This window comes from Crinia signifera, chromosome 6 (genome assembly GCF_055691185.1).
Source record: "Crinia signifera chromosome 6, ASM5569118v1, whole genome shotgun sequence".
Lineage (NCBI taxonomy): Eukaryota > Metazoa > Chordata > Amphibia > Anura > Myobatrachidae > Crinia > Crinia signifera.
Window position 1 is genome coordinate 208,704,737 of NC_139222.1, and position 18,353 is coordinate 208,723,089.

The 18,353-nt window shown below is 43.8% G+C and overlaps 1 protein-coding gene across 2 annotated transcripts; it reads right to left on the reverse strand.

Moving 5' to 3' along the window:
* Positions 1-12,550: 12,550 nt before the first annotated feature.
* Positions 12,551-18,131, reverse strand: RPL38 (ribosomal protein L38). Of its 2 annotated transcripts, none has more exons than XM_083148743.1 (5): positions 17,970-18,131; positions 17,772-17,798; positions 17,544-17,604; positions 14,967-15,089; positions 12,551-12,617 (listed from the first exon to the last, which is right to left on the reverse strand). In XM_083148743.1, the coding sequence occupies exons 1-5, from the start codon at positions 18,114-18,116 to the stop codon at positions 12,592-12,594; spliced, it is 384 nt and encodes a 127-aa protein (XP_083004869.1). In that variant the 5' UTR covers positions 18,117-18,131; the 3' UTR covers positions 12,551-12,591. The 2 variants fall into 2 exon arrangements, with proteins under 2 accessions (XP_083004869.1, XP_083004870.1); XM_083148744.1 differs by lacking the exon at positions 17,970-18,131 and adding an exon at positions 17,933-17,957.
* Between the last annotated feature and the right edge of the window lie 222 nt (positions 18,132-18,353).

Consider the following 18,353-nt stretch of genomic DNA (forward strand, 5'->3'; position numbering starts at 1 on the left):
CATACAATTCCAAGTTTGTAGGTTTGAAGTTTTAGGAATAACCACTCTTCCGGAGGTGCAGGGAACTACCCTAAAAATAATGAGTCTCCCACAGGCTCCAGGAGAGCAGGCAAGTATAGACAACCATTGCTCTAGTTCAGCGGTTCCCAATCTGGGGTACTCGACAGACCTGTTGGGGGTAGTTGAAAATAATATTGTTATTATTTTTACTGCTGCCTTTGAGCTGCATGATCAAGATGGCGCCGCAAATGGCTGCCTAGGAACTGTGCCACTCTTCCATATGTATCCCTGTCTCCCACACTGCATAGCAACCTAAAACAGTACTGCCCCTGCTTAACGGTTACCTACCTGGCTGTTTGCAATGACCAGTGGCGCCGTTGTTGGCTGCCAAGGCACTGTGCAGCTCGGTGGCTGTTGTTCCCTGTGTGATAACTGCACTGTCTCTGCTTATATTGGGGCAGATTTATTAAGCTTGGAGAAGAGATAAACTGGAGATAAAGCGGAGAAAAGGTAAAAGGAGATAAAGCACAGCCAATCAACTCCCAACTGTCTTTTTCAAACACAGCTGATTGGCTGGTGCTTTATCTCCAGTTTATCTCTTCTCCAAGCTTAATAAATCTGCCCCATTGTTACCTACCCGGCTGTTGCAATGACCAATGGCACCACTGATGGATGCCTAGGTGCTGTGCAGCTCAGCAAATATGTTCCCTGTGTCCACAATCCCCAGGGCACATCGAGCATATACCTGTATGTGTTATGTATATCTGTATGGTCACTGTTACCTAAATGGCTGTTGCACAGCAATCCAAATCAAATTCCTAGTATACACAAGTATACCTGGCCAATAAAGCGGATTCTGATATTGGTAATGGCAGAAGAAGAAAAATAAGTCTCTTAATTGCAGAAGTCTCATATTGCCATAGAGACGCATCACGTTGCATCAGTTCCAGTTCTGTCTGCAGCAGCATCAGCATCTCCTCAATGCTTTTTTCCAAGCAGCAATCCACTGGGTGCTACTCTCGCTGCCCTCAGACGCCAGCAATTGTAAGCCCCACGCCTACAGGTGTTAGCAGGAAACCCGGAGACAGCAGCCAGACACAGAGGGAACAATTCCTGACTGCACACTACTCCTCAACATTAGGACACACAAAAGGGTATGCATAATGCTCACTTCCACTCCACTTGTAAGTACTGTGGAAATTACAAATTGAGAGAAGGAAGTACTCCTAAATTAAAATCATAATCACAAGGTTCCTTATAATTTACACATAAAACAGTGCTGTGGCCCAAATTAGTCACATGCAGCGAAATATAAATTCCAATAAAGTAGTTACTATATGACCTGTTATTCAGTATCTCTGAATATTTTGACTCCATGAAGCAGTAGAAACTACTCAAACAAATGACTATGGGGAGATGTACTAAGCCATGGGGAGAATAAAGTACCAAACCAATCAGCTCTTGACTGACACTTTTTCAAATACAGCCTGTAACATTACAGTTAGGAGCTCATTGGTTGGTACTTTCCACAGCTTAGTACATCTGCCCCAATAGGATAGGAAAATCTGGCCTCCAGTCGCTGTAAAACTACAAGTTGCCCTGACAGTTTGGATATTACAGGATGCTAAAACTGTGATTGGCCAAGCTGGAATGAGTCGTTTCACAATGTTTGGAGAGCCACAGATTGTTCAGGTCTGATAGAAAAGGGTAGGTCTTTTGCGGAGTACACACCTATAGCTACAGCTAAACCAGTCCTTCCCAAATGCAATTCTCAAGGTACCCCAACAGTGCAGGTTTTAAGGATATCCATGCTAAGCCACAGGTGACTTAATTAGTACCTCAGTGAATTTGGGTTAACCATCTGTGCTGAACCACAGATATACTTAAAACCTGGAACGTTGGTGTGCCTTGAGGATTGCATATGAAAACCTCTGCTCTAGCCGGATCGGCAGCATGTTATGCATACACACTGCCTGATCAGTCATGACTGATGTAATAACTGGGTGAGCATTTACATGCACCTGCCCAGTTGCGCTGTCGCACACTGCCCAATAAACCAACAATATATTGGCCAGTGCATACCCAGCATTTACCTTCTTATCAGTATGATCCATCTTCTAAAATCAAGGGGATGTGATTTCAGGCTTAGATCAAGATTCAGTTCCTTCAACAAAAATAAATATTATAAGTATTTGGTTACGCATTTACTAGATGTGTATTTTTAAAAGAAAATTTTCTGTAAGTAACACAAGACACAATTTTCTAGGGAAATCAGGTTTCATTTAACCACTTTCATATGACAAGCAGAATGGATTTAATCAGAAGCAGCAGTCACATAATTACGTTACACATAAGTCATGCTAAGGCCATCAACAAAAATATCCCTGAATACTAAAAGTGCTGCTCCCAAGGAGTAATTACTTCAGTGTCCAAACAGTCATTCAAAAGTTAACCCTAAGAATTAATGATTACGCGCTCTCTTATTAAGGGTTAACATTTGCAGTACAGTATTAAATGGGATTACCGGTATATCAGTTTCAGTGTCAGTCAACTACAACTGCTAGGGTGCAATTTTTTTGTTCCAAAATACAGGTGACCCCTATGTTTTTTGTCCCCCATAATTTTGGAGGGGCTAGTTGGGGTGTATGAATACTTACCTGACCCATTGGGATTTCCACAGTAGTATGCTGAACATTGATGATTTGTATACATACTGATTAGGTTATGTGGCTACAGATAGGAATAAAAGATACACAAGCAAAACATAAAATGCCATACTAAAAGCAACACACATTTGTATCAAAGGTTTGAAAAGAAACCGGAAAAGGATTCAATTATACTTACGATAATTCCGTTTCTTCTGAACTTCTCCATGGCAGCCATTACTCTGGGTTATTCCCTCTCTCTCCAGGTTTAGACAGGTAGACTTGTAACTCCTCCCACCTAGGGTATATCTCCGCCTCCTCCCCTTCCTCTCCAGTCTTTTGAGTGTCTCTATTCTTAATACCATAGACAGGGAGGGAAACTGTAGGCTGCCATGGAGAAGTTCAGAAGAAACGGAATTATCGTAAGTATAATTGAATCCTTTCTTCCTCACTCTCCATGGCAGCCATTACTCTGGGATGTACCAAAGCATAAAAACAGGGGGGGACTCAATAACGACATAGTCAGGGTGATGCTTAATATATATATTTTGAATAGCTCACAAAACAGCATGTTGTAGCACCACCTTCCCCAAGTGGGTAGGAGATACATTTACATTGTAGTGCTTAGCAAAGGTATGAATGGAGTTCCATGTGGCAGCGGCACAGATGTCCTTAGCTGAGAGATTTGCTCTATTCGCCCAAGAAGTAGATATGGCCCTGGTAGAGTGTGCCCTCAGCTCCTTCGGAATTTCCAGGCCTCCTTCTTTATAGACGAAAGTTATTGCTTCCGTAAACCAGCGGGCTATAGTGATTTTGGAGGCTGCTTCGCCCTTTCTTGACCCTGAATGCAGAACAAATAACTGTTTGGTCTTACGTATCTCTTCTGATCTTTTCAAGTATAAGGAAATTGCCCTGGGCATATCGAGCATGTGCATTCTTCTTTCTTCCTCTGTCTTTGGGTCTGGAAAAAAGGCTGGAAGAATAATTTCCTGATTTATATTAACATTGGAAACGACTTTTAGGAAGAAAACTGGGATTTGTTCTTAACAATACTCTGTCATGAAGAATATTGAGGTAGGGTTGTTCTGCCCAAAGAGCCTGTAATTCACTGACCCTACGAGCCGATGTGACCGCTGTGAGGAAGACAACCTTCCATGTCACTAATTTCATATGTGCCTCTTCCAACGGTTCAAACGGTGCTGTCATCATGGCGTTCAGAATAAGATTCAGGTCCCATGGTGCTATGGGTTCCTTGATTCTAGGACGCTGTCTCTTTAGTGCTTGGCCAAATTTTCTGACAAGCGGATCTTCGGACAATCTTATGTCCAATAAGACGGATAAGGCTGAGATTTGCACTCTTAACGTTGATGCCGCCAGACCCTTTGAAAAGCCTTCATACAGGAACTGTAGTACACACGGGACACTGAAGCGTATATCTTCTGGATATGACTTGGCCCATTCAGTAAATTTGTTTCATGTTCTGTAGTAAATTCTTGAGGACACATCCTTCCTTGCCTTCAAAAGGAATTGCGCCACCTGCTGGGATAAACCCTTTTTAACTAGCATCGCCCGTTCAACAACCACGCCGTCAAATTTAGAGTCTGGATGTAACAGTGGGCCCTGCTGAAGGAGATTGGGAAGGAGAGGCAGTCTCCAATGATGTCCGTCTGACATTCTCAGTACTGTTGGGAACCAACTTAGTCTCGGCCAAAACGGAATTACAACAATCACAGTGACTCTTTCCTCCCTTATTTTCTTCAGTATTCGTGCAATCATCGGGAACGGTGGGAACACATACCCGAGACTGAATCTCCACTTCTGGACAAACGTATCCACACCTTCTGTCCCCAGTACTTGTTTTCTGGACATGAAGCGATTCACTTTCTTGTTGTGGCCCGTCGCCATTAAATCTATCTGCGGATATCCGAACCTTTCCGTGACTTCCAGGAAAACCTCCTGGTTCAGTTCCCATTCGCCCGGAACGACTCTCTTTCTGCTTAGAAGATCCGCCAACTTGTTGTCCTTCCCTGGGACGTGTAACGCAGATATTGAGCTTAGGTTTGATTCTGCCCATGGTATGATATTGGAGATCTCTTCCCATAATCTTACGCTTCTTGTCCCTCCCTGATGGTTGACATAAGCCACCACTGTCATGTTGTCCGATCTTATTCTCACGTGGGTATCTTTGATGGAATCTTGAAAGCACTCTAGTGCCCTCGCCACTGCTCTCATTTCTCTCTGATTTGATGACATCACTCGCTCTTGCTGTGACCACAGGCCCTGACGATTTTCGTCTTGTAGGTGCGCTCCCCATCCAGACGCGCTTGCATCCGTGGTTATTACTTGGTAGTGCAACTGGCTCAGGGATGTGTGTCTTTGCTTTAACTGAGGATTCAACCACCAGTCTAGAGATCTTCTGGACCTTAAAGTTAACCTTACTTTTCGACTCCAGCTCTGTTGTTCCTTTTGTGAGAGGCAACATCTCCCTTTGAAGGGTTCTCATATGCCACCTTGCCCATGGGATGACCCCTATGGTTGATGACATCATCCCCAATATTCGGAGCGTTTGTCTCAGAGAAGTTGTCCTTTGTGACTGTAGTATTAGGGCAAGATTTTGAATTCTTCCGCATCGGTCCTCTGACAAATACACTGCGTGGTCTATCGTATCTATCATCACACCTAGAAACTGAATTCTCTGCACCGGCTCCAGTTGGCTCTTTGCTTTGTTTATTAACCAGCCGTGGTCCTTTAATATTTTCATCGTGACTTGTAAAGCTTGTCTTGCTTCTTCTGCTGTTCCTCCGCATATCAATAAATCGTCCAGATAGGACCATATTGCTATTTTTTGTAATCTTATGAACGCGATCAAACTTGTTAGTATCTTTGTAAAGATTCTCGGGGAGGTTGAAAGCCCGAAGGGAAGGCATTTGAACTGCAGATGCTGATTCATAACCTCTAGTCTGAGGAATTTTCGATCTCTCATGGCAATTGGCACGTGGAAATAAGCATCCTTCAGATCTACTGAACACATAAAGTCCATCTGATTTATGCCTAGAAGAATGACTTGCAGAGTGTCCATGTGGAACTTCTTTACTTGGATGTTCAGATTTAGTTCCCTTAGATCCAGAATTGCCCGATAAGCTCCGGAAGCCTTTTTTACCAGAAACAATTTGGAGTAGAAACCTCTTTCCCTTTCCCTGACGGGTACTGGTTCCACGGCTCCTGATTCCAACATTTCCTGAATTATTAGGCTTAATGCTCCTGACTCCTCCGCTGTTGTGGGTACTCTGGATCTTACAAACCTTCCTCTGGTTGGTCTTCTTTGAAATTCGAGGCTGTATCCCTGAGTGAGGATTGACAGAACCCATCTGTCTTGGATAGATTCTCTCCACTTGTGTACAAAATTGGTCAACCTTCCTCCTACTGGGATCTCTACCTCCGTGCCGTAATTGTCAGAATCTTCTGTATCCTCGTCTCGCCGACTGGCGAAATGACTGCCTTGTGGTTCCTGAATTGAATCTTCCATACTGTCTCCCTGGCCTATAACTTTTGGCTTCCTTAAAGTGTTGCCTAGGTGACAGACCACTGAATCTTTGTTTCTTGTCTTGCGGGAGTTTAGCTGACTTCCCACCAGACATTCTGTGTATTATGGAGTCTAGTTTGCTGCCGAATAACAGCTCCCCTTCATAAGGCAAAGTAATAAGACGATTCTTAGAATTGGAGTCTGCTGACCAGCTCCGCAACCAGACAGCACGTCTCGCTGCCACACCAGCTGCCATAGTTTTAGCAGAATATTCAACTACGTCCAATGACGCTTCGCATAGAAATTCTATTGCTTTCATCATGACGTTCAAATTTTTCAGGAGATACTGTCTAGAAATCTTTTCTTCTATGTCGGTTGTCATATTGGTACCCCAAACCCTCAGGGCTCTCGAGGTTGAAGCCATGGCTACTCCTGCCTTTAATGCTACTGTGGATGTGTTGTGTACTTTCTTAAGTGCCATCTCAACCTTCTTATCCATACTATCTTTAAGGTTTGCGCCGTCCTCCAACAATATGGTAGTTTTTGAAACAACCTCAGAGACAGCAGCATCAACCTTCGGCACCTTACAATATTTCTCGAACAGCTCATCTTTAAAAGGAAACATCCTTTCAATCCGCTTGAAATTACTGAATTTCTTATCCACATTCTTCCACTGATCAATCATCAAATCCTTTAGCACCTTGTGCACAGGAAAATTTCTCCCTTTAGCCACTCTATCTTCAAACAAGGAATCAGGGGTCTCATCCTCCTTTTCCTTATAATCCATAGCTTTATATATATACTTGAGTAAACTCTCAACCAATTCCAAATTAAATGCTCTTTCTTTCTCAATCACTTCACCCGACTCAGGTTCTGAAGTATCTGTGTCATCTGCGTTAACTACAGGTGAATCAGATTCTGCATCACAGTCCAGGCTAGTTTGAGCCCTGGTTCTTTTGGCTCCTTGCACCTCCCTTAATTCCTCCTTGGTAACCAAGGACTCCTTCATCCATTGCATCAACTGTGCTAGATCCACAGGCTGAGCCTCTGCAGGTTGTCTACACTCCTTGCATAGGTTAATGCCCTTTTCCACAGGGAAAACTTTGTCACATGACATGCAATTATTAGAGGCATGCTTGGTTTTAGCTTTCTTCTTAAGGGGACCTTTAGACACACTATGATAAACAGAAAAAGCCTGTCACTAACTAGACTTTACTTCAATCCAAGTAAAACACAGCACCTCTATGAGGGCTTACCTCTCCACGGCAGATTCTGGCATGGGGGGAGCAACATTGGTCTCTGGATCCATCCTGAACGATAGCAGTGTTGTACTCAGAAAACGAGTAATCACTTAGCCATCTGACACTCCTTTTGTATTCAGCGCCGAGCACCTGCGCATGCGCAGTATGCGCTTCCGGACGCCGCGCGTCCACTTCCGTCCATGCGGAGAAGTGCTTCTAGCAGACAGCCTCCTCCGGCTGTTAGTATCCCCCTCAGCCGACTGCCGTACGCGTCACTGCCGTACGCGTCACTTCCGCCGCGTCTGAGACTCGCGTCTCTAAGCCCGGCCGTCTGCCCGCATCTCAGGCTCCATGTTTATCCGCCGGTCACGGCGACATTACTGTGCACGCTCCGTCGGCTTCCAAGGAGAACTCAGTGCAGGACGCTGCCTGATGAGAACCCCATTATCCCCAAATGCCTTCCGTATCAGCTCAGACACGCAGGACTGAATTGCTGCATAGCCTGAGGTAAGCCCTATATAGAACAAACAAACAAACCTATCCTACCTAATCTAACTTAGAGACAGGAAAAAAGACTGGAGAGGAAGGGGAGGAGGCGGAGATATACCCTAGGTGGGAGGAGTTACAAGTCTACCTGTCTAAACCTGGAGAGAGAGGGAATAACCCAGAGTAATGGCTGCCATGGAGAGTGAGGAAGAAAGGAAGCTAGCGCGATTTATGAAAAGAGCAGCAAGTGAAAGTAAAAAAAAAAAAACGAACTACTCAATGACAACAGAGGCATATCTTGCCAGAATGGAGTCAGTATTTCGTTCTGTCGCCATCTATAACAATATACTAGAATCTAGATATACCTGTGTGCACCAAAATCACATAACAGGAGAGATCTATTCAAGTACACCCGGCTCCTATATAGGAATTTGCTTTAGGACCAATTTGTGTCCATCTGAGATTAATAAATTCACCCTAAATAATCATAAAAAAAAAAAACATACAGATCCGTTCTCCAACAAGGGAACACTGTTGTGTCAATAAAACCCACCACCTGCCTGAAATTCGATACATTCAACTTGTAAACCCTCTCACATACCGCATCATGCTGAATTAAATTAGACATGTTCAGTTTAATAATTGTACCATTTTAAAAGCACCACCTTTATTTTTCCATTAGATCACTAATACACCATCTGTATTAGTGGAAAGTATTGTGGCACTCTCGGACTAGTTCCAATAAATACTCTTAACTCAAGTTACTTCAACGTTTCGGTCTTTATTTTAGAAGACCTTCATCAACAATAAAAATAACATGTACCAACACCTCTTAAATACTTTTACAAACTAACAAAAAACTATTTTTGTTAAATGGACCACTCATATTTGAAAGCTTATATATTATGTAATATACTTTATTTTGCAGCTGCTGTGATCCACCTTTGTGTATATTAAGGAGGTTACCATGGTGATGGTCACCACACATTTTTCCTTTTTTTTTTCTCTTTTTGTGAGTCTGACTCCGGATTATGCTCGTCAGTACTGGGCGTGTTTTTTTGTGAACACGTCATCACCGGAAGTGGGAGGTCACAGCTGCTAGACACAGTTTTTTGTTAGTTTGTAAAAGTATTTAAGAGGTGTTGGTACATGTTATTTTTATTCCTGATGAAGGTCTTCTAAAATAAAGACCGAAACGTTGAAGTAACTCGAGTTAAGAGTATTTATTGGAACAAGTCCGAGAGTGCCACAATACTTTCCATGATATAGATATATATCTTGTGTCCAGTGCGTTCCCAAATAACAGTCCCTTCTCTTCCTCATTGATCCAGAATGGCAGTGGGCAACGTGGTAATCAGACGTGCAAATGCACAAGGGGCGGGATGTACCAAGCAGCAAAAGTACATCTCACCGCCCATAGTGCCGATGCTCGTCGCATATGTACAGCAACGCAAGAGAAGGTTCTTCTTTGTGACTCAGGAGTCCGTATGTGCATAGACGCTGGTGGCATTGGTGATATAGTGTCCCCTCCAAACATATTGTTGGTGATATAGTGTGTGTGTGTGTGTGGGGGGGTGTCACCCACCCAAATGCAAGTGAACGCATTAGGGGCACAGTGGGAAAAGATTTGGTACTTGTGTAATAGCATGGCGTCCGGCTTCACTACGTTTTCAGCGTAGCCCAACGGCTGCAGTGTAGTGTCTCCGCAGCAGCCCAACAGCTGCCTAGCGTACGTAGCGTCTCCACGGCAGCACGGCTCTGTCCCTGGCGTCCATGGCAAACCTAGTGAGCGCCTCACACAGCACTGGCGGACACTGGCGTTGAGGGGGATCATGCAGGCACCAGTGGAGAGGCAATCCAGCTGTATGAGACGCAGGTGCGTGTCAGTTATTATTGTGGCAGGGTACAGCAACCCTGCCCGTGTCCGCTTCAGGGAGAGCCTCCTTTTCAAACCCCCACTATCCACACCAGCCCAAAGTGTGGCGAGTGCAGTGCATTACGCTTCCCCCCCGATCTGTTCATACCCTCACTATAAAGTGTGGCGAGGCATTGTGGAGAAACAAGCCCGCACAAGGTCTAATTCTAAATATATTGTTCGAGCCACCAAGCCTGAAGCGCGGCAAGCCCCGTGAGGGGCCGCGGATTACATTACATGTATTCCTCGCCACTTTATAAAATAAACGCCGGTACTTGTTTCCTAGCACGGCCACAACGATCATGATCGCGGTCATCGGGTGTAAAATCGGGGGCATCGCATGCACTAAAAAAAAAAAAAAAAAAAAAATCGGGTGCGATGGGCCAGACGCGATGCCCGCGATTTCCCCATAGAGAACAATGTTAAATGCCTCAATTTACCTGCGATGACCCCGATTTCCCATAGGAAACAATGTGAAATGGCTCAATTTACCCAAATTATCATAGGGAATAATGGTAAATAGGGAATAATGGTAAATGGGCCAAAAACACCCCTGAACATTGAAATGTCCCCCAAAAGTAGTTTACGCCACCCCGCGATCCCGAAGCGTGGCGAGCCCGCGAGGGGCAGCGGTACGCGTCCTCCGACCTTTTCATACCCCCACTATCCACGTCGGCGTGGAGTTGAGAATGGAATAGTGTGGCGAGCGCAGCGAGCCCGAAGCGTGGCGAGCGCAGCGCGCCCCGCAAGGGGACGCGGATACCTGTGAAGCCCGCGAAGGGACGCGTTTACCTGTGAAGGTATCCGCGTCCCCTTGCTGCGCTCGCCACACTATTCTCAACTCCACGCCGACGTGGATAGTGGGAGTATGAAAAGGTCAGAGGACGCGTACCGCCGCCGCTCGCCACGCTTCGGGTTCACGTTGATCGCGGGGTGGCGTAAACTACTTTTGGGGGGACATTTCACTGGTCAGGGGTTTTTTTGGGAGTTTCTGGCCCATTTACCATTGTTCCCTATGATGATTTGGGTAAATTGACCCATTTAACATTGTTTCCTATGGGAAATCGCGGTCATCGCGGGTAAAGTTACCCATTTAACATTGTTCCCTATAGGGAAATCGCGGCCATCGCGTGTGGACCATTTAAGCATTTTTAGCCGCACACGACCGACGCGATTTTCACTGTTTTCAATGGCAAAATCGGGGGCATCGCGTCGGTCGCAGGCCACTAGAAATTACACTCGATGGCCGCGATTGTGGCCGTGCTAGGAAACAAGTACCTAAACGCCACACTGATGTGGATAGTGGAGGTATGAACAGGTCGGGGGACGCTGACCGCGGGAACACTACTTCTGACTGACTACGCTGGCCGCGTGAACACTATGCTGATTCTGACAGGGCCGCTATGTTAACTAGTCTTCTGGACGGATGGTAAAGTTGATTAATCTTCACAAGTGTTATAATGAGTGCACAAGGTGCAATATTGCTTGGGATTCAACTGGGATCAAATGGTATGCATACAATCTGATTAGAGTACAGATCTGCACTATATAGTTTTGCCTGCCAAGACTCAGATTTATTACACTGGCGCGCAACATTAGTATCGAATGTAGAAAAACCATTCAATATTTTATTTTGCATCTATAAGCAAAATTGAAATTAAAAAAATAAATTAGTTCATATCACAACATGTGTACCCTCTATTATACTTAATCAAATACAAGCAAATTGTGCCATTGAATGTGACAGCGCAGCCAGAAGGCAATTTGTGAAACCAAAAGCACAAGATCCAGCACCACTCTAGAGAATGTTTCATGCTGACCGCAAAGGATACAGCCCTACTGGCAGCATGTACTGATTACAGTTTCAGGTATAAATGGCACTACAAACTGTAATGGTTAGCATTACAGCCTCACAGCACTGAGGTCTTGGGATGGATTTCCACCATAGCTCTAACTGCAGAGTTTGTATATTCTCCCCGTGCTTGCGTGGGTTTCCTCCCACAATCCAAAGATATACTGGTAGGTAAATGGTCTCCCAACAAAACTAACCCTAGAATGTCTGTTTGCATGTACAGGTGGTAGGAAATATAGATGGTAAGCGCCACTTGGGCAGGAACTGATGTGAATGTTCAAATATTCTCTGTACAGCGCTGTGGAAGTTTATCTAGCGCAGCATATTCCTTTGCGCTTATACTTGTAAGGTATCGGTCTTCAAACTGTGCCCCTCCATATGTTGTGAAACTACAAATCCCAGCATGCCTTGCCAGTTTTGCTACAAGGGAGTGTTAAAACTGTGGCAAGGCATGCTAGGATTTGTAGTTTCACAACATCTGAAGGGGCACAGTTTGAAGACCCATGTTGTAAGGTTCCTGGGTGATCTTTAGTCGATTATGGAGTTTCAGGTATAAGAAAGTGTCCTTCAGCCCCTGCATGCTAGTGTGAAATACTGATGTCACCGAATACTGTATGCTACCAGTGATTAAACATTTTATAAGGACTGAAAAGTACATGGCACCATTTACTTTTAGGCCCAATGAACAACCTTCTAGTTTAAGACAAACATCTTAAAGTAAGGGATCCACATTGATACAACTGATTGAATCCTAATGTGAATAAGATCAATCATCTTTAGAGCTAAAATCTAATCCATATGCCATTGCATGTGATATATACCTACATAGCCTGCCATGTAGTAACATTTATGAATATAGTAGTCCTCAGGAAACAGATGACAAATTCATATATTTTAATGTTTTTATTGTACAAGAGATCAGACCACATTTACTTCAGTTCCTTGACCGAAAGACCTGTGAAAGAAAAAACAAAGTATTTTCAATAAACCACAAGAAAACTGGAATGCTAGTATTACTTATACTTTATGTTAGTGGCAACAATTCTTGCAAGCTAGAATTAAGAGCTATGGTGTCTGAACTGCCTTAAACCCACCAAGGCTCCTTTCTGACCCGCAAGCAGAAGCTACACATACTTTTGAACAATTTTCATTGTACATCACCCAGAGACCGTAGATCCCACATAAGGGACTATAAAGGAATCCTATAAAAGGATCACCTGAATCCCTGTCGGGAATCCCCCTGGAGTGACAAGACATTGAAAATCCCCAATGAGGGACCCCAAATAGGTGTACCTAGCAACACCAAGTAAAAGTTATAAATTTTTACCCCCACTCAATTAGTTTGTTAATAAAACCTTAAAATTCCACATTTTTTCTATTCCAATTCTTATACACAAAAAAAAAAACCTAGGAATCTATCCAACATAAAAGGCAGCGCTGAAGCCCACCCAGTTGTATCACAGATGAACCAAGAAGGAATTGGGAAACCCTTAAGGCTCAGCAGTGTTTAAAAACCAGATTAACACTGAAGTGAGCGCAGTATTTCACCCCCTCTGTTTTCTGTTAACATACTAATTAAGGCTGAAAAAATAATAGTCCATCGAGTTCAACCGGGTATGGGTGAAAACCAGACCAGGACAAAACCCCCGGACCGCCGGGGGGGGGGGGGGGGGGGGCTGCCTGTCACACCTGTCACCAGGGAGAGGAGCAGGGGGTGAATAAAGCCTCCCTGTATGGTCCGGGCATGTAGCAAAAACCGGACGGTCCGGACCACACAGGGAGGCTGTAATCACCCCTTCCCCATGTCACTGGTGATAGCTATCACAGGGACCCCCCGGACAAGACACCCCCGGGACAGGACAACCCCCGGACTGGACCCTACAAGCTCCGGACTGCAGATTGTGATGTCCTGTCCGGCGTGTAGTCCGTTCCGGTTTTTACATAGTCCCAGTTCAACCTATTTGACTTGAGCCATATCAATAGGCTTAAGGTGCCCATACACTAGTAAGATTTATCTTCAGATCAGGCTGGTTGGAACAAAAATATAGTTATGGATGAGTGACAGTTTGTCAGTTTACCAGCATTTCCAAGCAAATGGTCAACTGTCATCCATAACCATGTTTTTGTTCCAACCAGCCAGATCTGAAGATAAATCTGAGTGTGTATGGCCCCCTTTACATTAGAGTGAATCTTTTAGATACAGCTTACTCACAGGTTAAAAAGGATTTATACTTCATAATGCTACAGAACAGTTAGAAGAATTGACCAACTACCGCATTACAAACAGATTTGAGGTGTTACAGTAGAAAGGCAGATAATCTATTTTGTTAATGCATGATAATGTCATTAACAATACCATGCATAACAGTGTGTTCCCACTATATACTTACCTACCCACAGGAGCACTAATCATTAAAAGATAAAACCTATCATCTGAACATGCAGCCAAAACTGTTACTGTAGTCAGTGACTGCATGTTCAGCGGGGTACCCTTCAAGGCACTACTGCTATAGATAATATCAGCGGTGCCAAATATAGTGTGTACAGGGTATGACAATGGAATCACATCAATCAATCTAGTAGGAGTTAGGAAAAGTTTTGCAGCAAGTTCTCTGTAATGGGCTTTATGGTACAGAAACGGATTAAGATAGTTAGGATGTAAAGCATAAAGGCCAATTCAGAGTGAAGCATGTCACTTATGTAGAGTCTTCCACGAAAGATTGGAGGGTGTTTGAAGTAATGAAAGCACATTCAGGATGAAATACAGGCAAATATAGGGAGTTGAGGCTATGGAGGGAGTGAAGTTTGGGTCTCAGGAAAGACCATTGTGATATCACTGCTTATAGAGATAGATCCATCCACTACCTCGTCCATTAACTAAGAAGAATAGGAGTGGTAGTTTATCAGTTAAATGCATTAGTGGTATTTTGGATTAAAAATAATGCATACCAGACTGGGAGTATATTTAGCAAGTGTCCGGAGCATTTCAGTGAGTGACTGACAGCATGATCCAAAACAGTCCAGGATTTAAGTAGTATATCCATGGTGCAGCAAACTAGTAAAACTAATTGACTGCGGTATTAAGTCACCTTTGGCCAACAATGTATATACACCTTTGGCCAACCTCTGCTATAACCTTGTGGTACAAAATTACGTGTTTGACTTCTAGTGTAAGCAGTAACCTGTTCACGCAAGATTACAGATAGCCAGGTGATCTTTTGCAAGACATTTAGAATAAGTGACTCCACCACATTTTTATAAAATCAGAAATTAGAGCTAAACCAATGTTTGAATAGTCACTTACCAGGGGGAAGAGACTGTTTGAGCTTTTCTGCCTTCTCTTTGTCTGTGATGACTAAAGTGTACAGGTACTTGCTGCAGCGCACCTTGAACTTGACATTATCCTTGTTCTTCTTAATCTTGACGGCTGCATTAGAAAGGTTACCAATAAATTTATACACAATAAATGGATCTGGAAGTCGTCTGCATAGCACATATATAAGCAATCATTATTGCAGACACTGGACTTGTATTTCCCAGGAATAGGCTAAACCAGTGTTTTTCAACCAGTGTGCCGTGGCACACTAGTGTGCCTTGAGCTGTTCTCAAGTGTGCCCCCAGATCTAGAGATGCCCAAACCAGTTTACAGCCACCACCAGTTCAAATGTTATTTACTGGTCTCTTCTTTTCATGTAAAGGGCCAATGTATTTTATTTTTGTTACCTGTGGGGATCAGTGTGATTGTTTTTAATGTGGGGGCCAATAGGTTGTTTTTTTCCTGTGATGGAAATGTGTTTTGCCCCGTGGGGATCTCATGGTGTGCCTTGGCAATTTTAAAGTCCTATTTAGTGTGCCGCAAGGTAAAAAGGTTGAAAATCACTGGGCTAAACATACAGTAATGCAGCAATTTGTTAAACTCTGAAAATGGACATATGAGGTACACTACTGCCTTCAGCAATGTAGCTTATTCACAGAAATTTCTGCACACGCACAAGTGAAGACTACAAGTGCTCACTAGCCATCAGACTGGGACAGTAATATGTAGCATTTTTATCCTATTGCATCAAATACAGATTCACCAAAAGTAGGGCATGACAGGGCCAGGTTGCCACGGCAACCAGATTAGCCAGGAAGCAGATGGTGGCTTGTGTTGATGGCACCAGCCAGCAGAGCGGTGGACAACCCACTCGGCTGCTGTATCCGAGCAGGACCGTGGCACAGCTACTTCAAAATTTGAGCCAATCGGAGAGCTCATGGTTCAGCAGCGAGCTCCAATACTCACAAGAAGCCATGAATTTTGAATAGCTGCACACCTGATTTGATACAGCGGCAGCCGGGTGAGTGGTCATCTTACAGAGCCGCTCCAGCGTTTGACATCTTACTCGCCAGGCACAACCTCGCACTCAGCCACACGGCTGTCCTTTTCAGCATGTGGAGGCACGAACGACATGAGACGTTACAGCACCTGACAAGTTTAGGAGGTAGGGAAACGCAGTACTGTCCCGGCCTCAAGGACTCATCCTCCTATCTCGAGAGATGTATACATTTTTGGAACTTATTTCTTCCCACAGGCGCCCTTAATTTAAAAATATATGCATTATTTTTGTTAAATTTATTCTTCCTTATTTATCAAGAACTTACCTCAAACTACAACGCTCATGTCTGTTCTATATTGTTCACTGCTCTGCACTTGCATAGTATTGGTGGGGAGGGAGAACAGGTGTAATGCCCCTGTATGGCATAATGTGTAATTGACATTCTGGTGTGTGGCGTAACTAATTTTTTTGTGGCGCTCCTTCAACCTGTTTTTAGTTTGTCTGGATCCTACACTTTCATCCTGGCTCCTAGATTTTAAAAAGGATTCATGGAGCCCTGCCCTTAAGATTGTAAGAAGGGTCATTTTACATATAAATTATGCAGATAAGTAGATATTACAACACTTCTATGCATTTCACATCATATGGCAAATGTGTAGTTGTCTGCCACTTAGGGCTCACCATAAAAACTTACCAAACTTTTACAAAAAGTTTTGATATAGCTAGACCTAACCAAATCCAGTAATCATTTAAACAATTTTTATACAGCTGACTCAAGAAAAATAAGTTTGATTACTTAACTAGAACCATAAGTGTATAAAATCTTAAACCTCACACACTAGACAAGTAAAAAATATATCACTCTGAAGGGCCCTAGTCCAGTGCCCGTGAAAAATACAAAAAACCACACATTGCTGCAGTTGTGTCATGCAGCCCTTTTCAGTATGCCAGGACCAGTCAAGAGACTACTACAATTGCACTTTTGCATAAAAAGTATCACAATGCAACTAGGACATCAAAAGACTGCATTCATTGATTTGACAGTTGTCTATACTGACCCCTAATATACCAACAAAAAACCCCCACAAAAACAAATATTAATGCAGTTAGGAGTAGTCAAGTTTCCTTCACATAACCATTCTGCAATAACAAAAATGTAAAATTAAAGCAATTCATTTGAAGACCTATGACTCAGGAGAGTATCCTAAAAGTACAGCCATCATCAAGTGGTTTTCACACTACAATGTGCCAAGCGAAGTGAGCCATGTTAGATGACACTCATACAGTGTCTAGGGCAACAGATACCAGAAAACCTCATGTTAAACCTTATTCAAGTTAACCTGAAGCTTGTGTCAACCTTCTCAACATCGACCTGTGGTATGTCAATCATTCTTAGGTGTCAATCTAGTCAATGCCGACCATTAGTGGTCAACCTAATGACTGCCAGCCTAGACATTTTCTATCATCTGATTCTATACCATACCATAATTATTGCAGAGATACATGGGGCAGAGGACTGCTGCTTCTCCTACATACACTAGGTGTGGGCCTATTGCAGTACTTACATTTTGCATCCTTTCTCCTGGCTGTCAGCAGGAAGTCCTTGATCTCTTCAATTTTGCGAGGCTAAGATAATAAGGAGACAGCATTAAGGCATGAGAACAGGCACAGTGGCCTGTAGCAATCGAAAGTTATTATCACCGGGCAGAGGAACTACAAGGCCCAGCACAACCTTTACCAGACAAGTGGGACAAAACATGCAGAGAAGGGTCAAAACCCCGGGAGAAACTCACCATGCTGCAGCGTTGTTTTCCAGGGACCTGTGGGGGTGAACACAGAACAGTCAATTATTGGGATCTACGATCACCAACACCCAAATAACCACCTACAGGGCACCACCGGCAGCCGATACCAACCCCAACACAACTACCCACCCGTCGGCCGCGACACTAACCGAGGATGCAGACGGATTCCCCGCACCGAACACTCACCGTGCAGGCTCTGGAAATCAGAACAGAAAGGAGCGTCACTTCCGGCTTCCGGAACTTAAAGGCAAGACGGTGGCCGCCACAGATCAAGTATATTAAAAAACAAAACGGAATGCGCTTAACCCGGAAGTGTTTCTTTCCCTCGTGCATGAAGCATGAATCAAGTTCCGCCTCCTATGAGTAGATCAGACTATCAGTTAGTATAGTAATCGAGCGCCCCCTGGTAGCATCGTGTGTCTATACAGTCAGTTACATACTACTATATAACAATTAGAGTATGACTCTCCTTTACAACCACATAGTACGTTACGTATCTGAGCACCTTAAACCATACCTCCCAACATTAACCTCTCCAGGAGGGACATATTGCTCTGCTCCTGCACTTTC